This window comes from Sinocyclocheilus anshuiensis, unplaced genomic scaffold, assembly GCF_001515605.1.
Source record: "Sinocyclocheilus anshuiensis isolate Anshui unplaced genomic scaffold, SAMN03320099.WGS_v1.1 scaffold1008, whole genome shotgun sequence".
Lineage (NCBI taxonomy): Eukaryota > Metazoa > Chordata > Actinopteri > Cypriniformes > Cyprinidae > Sinocyclocheilus > Sinocyclocheilus anshuiensis.
The window spans coordinates 622,591-629,924 of NW_015548267.1; the positions used below are offsets into that span (position 1 = coordinate 622,591).

Here is a 7,334-nt window from a genome sequence, read left to right on the forward strand (position 1 = left end):
CTATCTACCTATCTATCTATCTATCTATCTATCTATCTATACATCAAACCTATCTACCTATCCATTCATCCATTCATCTATCTATCTATCCATCCATCCATCCATCCATCCATCCATCCATCCAACATCAAACCTATCTACCTATCCATTCATCTATCTATCTATCTATCCATCCATCCATCCATCCATCCATCCATCCATCCATCCATCCAATGAAATATAAACATTTGATAAAAAAACAAAATCAAAACAATTGAAAGCTATACAGAAATAGTACAAATAAAAACTAATAAAAATGACAAAATCACATAAAATGATTAAATCTTAAAACATAAATATTTTAAGTGAAATAAAGCTAAAATGAAATTAAATATAAATATAAAACATAAAATGTTGCTAACTGAAATACTATAATTACTAAAACTGAAATACAAATAAAATAAAGCTATACAGACAAAAAATGATAAAAACGACAAAATCACATGACAAAATTATTCAAATGAATTAAAATAATTATTTATATTAATGACAAAAAAGCTCATTTTAAATATTAATAAATACTCTGATAGTATATAGATAATACTAAAACAAGATTGGTGTGTGAAGCAGAGGTTAGGTTGTGGGTTTTAGTGCCTGTACCACAGTTAGGGTTTCCCTGTCTGCGGGATCCTGCGATCTCATTGCCGTATTTGTCGACACACCAGCACTGACCGCTGCTGCCATGACACTGAGTGGCCTTAAAATACCCGTCCTCAGTACAGCGCGGCACGTACGCCCCTACAGACACACAGAAATACAAGTCATTTCATGTAGGATTATTGATGCTGATTGGTCCAGAGGGATTCAGGGGGAGGAGCTAACAGCTGTTCATCAAATCCACCCACCTATCAGAGTCTTCCTTCGGCTCTGAGAATGAATCCTGTTCATCTCGTTCTGACATGGCATGCCTGAAGAAACACATTTAAAACAGTTTCTAGTACCTATGACTTTACTAATTCAAATTATGACTAAGCTCTCCATTGTGAAATGCTCCCCAATATAATGTATATTACATCATTTTTGCAAACTCACCGTCAGGTTTCTGGAAACAGTAGCACCACTCGTTGTTAGACAGCTGTCCGTCTTTGAAGGAGTCGCAGGAGTTGAACAGCGGCCGCATACACAGCTCATATTTGTCGAGGTAAATGGCACTGAGCTCTGACTGGTCGAGCAGAAGGTCGTAGTTCATGTCCAGCTTGTTGAACATCCACCCGAGAGAATCTTTACAGATGGGCAAAATGCTGGTGTCAAAACCTACAGGACAGAGAAAGAGATAGCCAGGTTCAATAATAATAATAATAATTAATAATCTTTTCAATTCAACCTTCTTTGTGTTAAGATTTATTATGTTATATTTATTGGTTTTAACAGTTAAAATAATACATAAAAAAGTAAAATAATAAGAAAAAACACATTTTGTAATATTAGAAATGTTGCCTTGGCAATAAACTGAAACAAACTAAAGTAATAAACTTACTGAAACTAAAATAAAAACAAAGCTATACAGAAATATATAAAGTAAAAACAAAATAAAAAATAAAGTTAAATAAAAGTGGCAAAAGAACATAAAATTACTGTAATGAGAATAATATATAATGTTTTCAATTCATTTGCATGTGTTCTAAAATCTACTTATATATTTGACACAGGATATTGGACAATTTTATTATTTTACTTATTTATTTTACCAGTTAAAAACAATAAATATAACACAATAAATATAAATATATACAGTAAATAACTGATTATCAGTAAATAAAACTGAGTGAAGGGTGAATTAAAATGATAATTCATTCATTAATTTATTACAGTAATATTATGTTCTTTTGCCATTTTATTACTTATTTATATTTTATGTAGCTTTATTTTTTATTTCAGTTTTACTTTTAGTAAGTTTAGTACTTCAACATTTTTTAAGTCAGTTGGCAACATTTCAAATTTTCTTTACTTATTTATTTTACCGCTTAAAACCAGTAAACCATTAATGTCAGAAGATCTGCAGCTTTTGTATTTTCATTTTAGTAAGTTTAGTACTTCAGCTTAAACTTATTTAAGTTAGTTGCAAACGCAACATTTCTTTTCCAATACAAAAATATGTAAAGCTCAGCTAGCACAGAAACTGGTAGTAGTAGATAGAGTAAGTGGTATATTGGTTCTAACAAGTAAAATAAGTCAAATTTACAATAAATAACATATAGTGGCAGGGCTATCCTTAGGGGGGTGCAACTGGTGCGGCTGCACCGGCCCCACGCTTGAGGGGGCCCCGCGGCGAATGCATCGAAGGGGACAAGCCCCTTTTTCCCCCCGCCCCGTCCCAGAACGCAATTGTGAACGGACTGAGGGGGCCCCGCACCGGACCCTGCGTCAGCTAAGGACAGCCCTTTATAGTGGACAGAAAAGCATGAATAAAGTGGCTCAGAGCTTGAACTGAACACATTTTTACCATATATAAGCACACTTACGTCCTTGTGCAGTGTCACTCGTGGTGCTCTTCAGGTCTCTGTTGGCGTCCGTGTGCAAAACCCCGAACCAGTCTTTGAGTCTGGATGCTAAACTTCTCAAATCAGCATCGCTGCAGCCTACAGAAACACACAAACACACATTTAAATAAGCAAGCCTGTGTGCTGATGATATATTTTCTGTCTGACCTCACAATAGTTGTGCAGGAGACACAGGCACACACACATTGAGGAACTCTCATTACATTCAGCTCTTCAAACGAAGTTCATTTCTATTTACAAACTTATTTATAAAGAAACAATTACAGTCCCCATACAGAGAGACTAAACAGACACAGGTCAGAGATCAGAAGAGCATTTTATTGCTCAAAAGTTTCTCTTTCACAGCTCATGGAAACTTAATGGAGTTCACTTTTATTGTCAATAAAATACATGTTTCACCTAAAATTCCAGACCTAAAAGAATAACTAGTTGTAGTCTAATTAGAGTCTACAGCTATAATTTGAATGTAGAGCAGCTGAAATCATTTAATAGGAAATTCGTATTGAGATCTTATTGCTATCCAGAAGAAATAGTTGAGATATGAAAGATCTCATTTGTGATTCTTCTGTTATTATGAAGTGTGTGAGTGATTGAAACAACAGAAAAACCTCAGTAGAATAAAATCAAGGGCTTTATTCAGATGGTAGTTTTTTTTTTTTTGTGAGGGTTTAAGGTCATTTCAGCACTTACAGCCGCTAGTCTGTGATTTTATAACCTTCTGAATCAGAAATGATTTTCTCCAAAAAGCCCAGGAGAATATTCCTGACCAAATAACCTAGTGTTTCTGACAAACACTGAGGTCGCGTGTTAAATGAATTCTCATCTCAATCGACATGTCTGAATTCACGAGGAGGAACTGAAGAGTGCCGTAGGGCTGCTGTTTGACACTTTCACTGTAATGAGAATGTGAGTTTTTGCCGTAATGGGGGTTTGTTTCAGATAATCGCTCCAAATGAACTACATGAATAAAATGATGTTGTTTCCTCAATGTGATTTGCCACGCTGGAGGTCATGTGACTCCCTGTGAATTAATTGACATTTGAATGTTTTATCATGAAAAGAAAAGTTCAAAACTGAACTATCGAGAAACTGGAAGAATAACACTAACATCCTGTCTACACAGGAAGTACCTCACAGAACAATCAGCTGGGAGATCCTGACTAGACGACTTCTTTCATTTTCACACTTTCACACACACTTTATATGTGTGTATGTGTATATATATATATATATATATATATATATCTGTGTGTGTGTGTGTACAGGGTGCGATTTGTAGGGGGGATGTGGGGGGATTTCCCTCCTTCTGGTTTATGTATCCCTGCCTCTGCTAAACTATTTAAAAAATAATAATAAAATCCCCCCGGGTGATGCTACCCCACCAACCACCAACAGCGCATATAAAATACCAAAAATAAAAATATTTTTATTAAGTAAAATACTGCAACATGACAATACAAATAACAATAAAATCAGAAATGGACTTTAAATGACAGCGCTCCTGCTGAATAGAGACCGTCTGGGTTTCGTGATCCTGGTTCATGCATTTTAATCCATGCAGGACTTTTCAGAAAGTCAGCACACGCCATTAGTCTATTTCAGAGTGACAGTATGAGATTAATACACAATGTTTTTGCTTAAAACTCACTTTACTGTGACCTAATGCAGATATTGTATATAATAAACTGATGCATAAATGTATTATGAGACAGAATGCAGAAGTTTACCGTCACTGTAATGTGGGAATTATGAGCACGCAATATTGACTGATGGATCGACAGAGAATCGTCTTTCTGCGAGTCATTAAGAAATTATGGTTCTATTCTATTTAAAGAAATATGAGGTAAATGTCTGAATACATAATGTGTGCACTTTTGGAGAAAAAGTTTGTATGTTGTGTAGCGAAGCACTGATCATAAATAAATGGAAGCAAACGCAAGTGAATATGTACAGGTTTGTGTCTCGTTAATCTATTCAAAATATCATTAATTCCCGATTGATTTTGCATTCCTGGTAGAAATAAGAACTATTCGTGTCATTGCAACCAATTATTATCATAAACAGTGGTCAAATATCGAAGCTAGTAAGCCAGAAACATCACAAGCTGCAAGGAGTTGTTTTAAATATACATATAAAAAAAATGACAAAAATAAATCTATACAAATGCATTTATTTTATTTTTTAAAGGATGATTTAAAACAGGGCGTCTGTCAGCTGAAGCTGAAGCAACAGCTCTACTGACTGCAAAGGAAGCTATTTAATTTTGAATGCAAAGTCTTGTTTTGTTGGTCTATATTCAGTCTTACAGCACTGTAACACACACACTCATATTCTCCTCTATATAAACCTGTGTGTCTCAATATTTGAAAGTGTTGGATTATTTTGGTAGTTGTGTGAATCACACCTCTGAGCAAGAACCAGATAACACAGTGTAATTACTCTATTCTACTGATATATCTGTGCTATGGTACATAGCATCATATCTCTGTGTGTGTGTGTGTGTGTGTGTCTGTATTGCAATCATAACTTTGGTTACACTATTCATGAAGCAGCAGAAACACACAGTGCCAGTGGGGAGGATTATGGAGATTACCTTTAGCATGTGTCTCTCTGTGTGTGGCCAGTAAATACACTGGACTGGAAAAACATTAATAAAGTGTTGATTTTATTTTCAGAAATAGCTGAAGATTAACCAGCTGACTGAGACTCTTTGAAACGGAAACTGCAGTAAATCTATGAAACGGCTGAGAGATAAATCAGAGAGTGTGATGTAAATGCAAGCCACTATAGTTTCATAATCTTTTAACGCCTGCCAAATTCACAAAACAAACAATTCGGAAACAATAGACCAGCACTGAACACACAGATATGAATGTGCAATCACACTGCTGCGGTTACGGAGAGGACCTCAGTGAAAGCATCTTCAAATATTACTATACTTACACAGAACAAGCACATGTTTAACTTCGATATAAAAGTGGAAGTCTGCAGGAGTCAAACTGAAGTGTTTAAAGTGCAGTAGTTCAGCTGAATTGTGTTGTTATAGTTTTGTGACAGAAACATGTCATTTCTATTTCCACAAACATCAGCGCAAAGCTGCAAACTGGAAATTGGCGAGTGTCAGGAGGAAATGGCTTTTCAGAATAAGCCACCTGACTGATAGAAACGGATGACACACACACACACATGCACACCGCTGTCCTTGTTCCTCAGATAAACACCCAGATCTGAGAGCAGAGAAGAAAAAAAGACAAATCTAGAAATAGACCTGTGCTGTGTCTGTGTGCTTAGAAACATATTCTACACATTTATGCAAACATTGCATTCCATCTTCTTCTGTAGTTTAAAATTGAAGTGAGTTAACAACACAATAGCATCTAGTTTAATGTCAGATAAATGACTCTAACTGAAGTCTAACTCAATGCAGGTTAACCACGTACAGGAACACGTACTTGTAATATAGTGGGCAAGCAGTCACGTCTATGTACTTGTGTAAATCATGTTTCTGGCCTGGTTCTCTGTCTTTCTGCTGAGTTCACAAATAAAGAGCTCAGGAATGCAACAATAACATCACACTGCAAGCGTCAGCTTCACGTCAGCGTAACTACATCGCCACTGCAGATTCAGAGAATCTGAACAAAGACAACTATAAATTTGTTTTTAGAAGTTGGTCAATTATAAACTTGAAAGTTTTAAAGTTTTAAAGATTCGCATGTAAATGGTAATCAACAAACACAACCAATAAAACCACTGCGATCATGTAGTTTCAGTCATACTTCGATATAGAATGTGCTGTTTATAATGTTTTTTTTTTTTATAATACACTGCACTTTCACCAAAACTGAATAGTTAAAAACAAGTTTAAATGGGCAAGTCTTCTATAAATATTTTTTATTCTTCATTTTCTTGTTTCTGAATTTTCTTATTTTATTATTAACACACTAGACATGCTCATTCTGTGCATTTTAGCACTTTTTGTGTGAAATCATATTTATTTTGTCCATCAAAAGTGTGCTGTCACTTTAATTGAGTGCTTCTCACGCGCTGCTCCTGCTCCCGGTGTGAATGCACTCATTTGTTAACATGTGCGTGGAAAAAAATTTGCACTGCTCACGCTTGCGGTGTGAAACCTAAGCGTGAAAACAGGATGAGTCTCTGTCCATGTTCATGCTGTTATGTTTTCTATGATATCTGCTTGCAAACTTGCATTTACATTTTTTTTTCTCTCTCACTTTCATAACACTTCAACAATAATCAAAGCATTCAAGATAAACAATTATTATTAATTTTTTATTAATTAATAACAATTATATATACAGTATATATATATATATATATATATGTTGTATTTTATTATCATCTGAAATGTGGTGCAACTTATATTTCAAAACTTATATATATTCAATTAACAGCAAGCGAGCAAAACACCCAAGGCCTAATTTTATTTTTTATTTATTTTATTATAATTTTAGATATTTATAATGAACACCAGTATAATTTATGTTTGTTTTATATTTAATTATTTTTTCTGTTCTGAATACCATTCAATTTAAAACCTTTGTTGTGGATTGAGGAGAACTAAAATACATGTTTATAGTTTTACGTGTTAAGGTCATGTTAAGGTTTGTAAACAGTTTGTTTTATTTACCAGTATTTTACATTAATTTAAAAATATACCAATAAAATGTGATTATTTTATTTATTTATTTTTCTCCTCTCAAATATGAAATTTTGATCTGGTGCAATTATAGTCTGAAACGAAAAGAAAGAAAGAAAGAAAGAAAGAAAGAAAGA

At 34.4% G+C, this 7,334-nt stretch overlaps 1 protein-coding gene across 1 annotated transcript in view; it reads right to left on the minus strand.

Annotated features, from left to right (window-relative positions):
- Positions 1-7,334, minus strand: part of LOC107655663 (testican-1-like) — a 34,675-nt gene that overhangs the window by 2,782 nt on the left and 24,559 nt on the right. The window contains exons 3-6 of the mRNA XM_016443224.1: positions 2,502-2,618; positions 1,072-1,293; positions 885-947; positions 640-777 (exon numbers count right to left, since the gene is read on the minus strand). Coding sequence (XP_016298710.1) covers positions 640-777; positions 885-947; positions 1,072-1,293; positions 2,502-2,618 — 540 coding nt within the window. The remainder of the gene's footprint in view (positions 1-639; positions 778-884; positions 948-1,071; positions 1,294-2,501; positions 2,619-7,334) is intronic.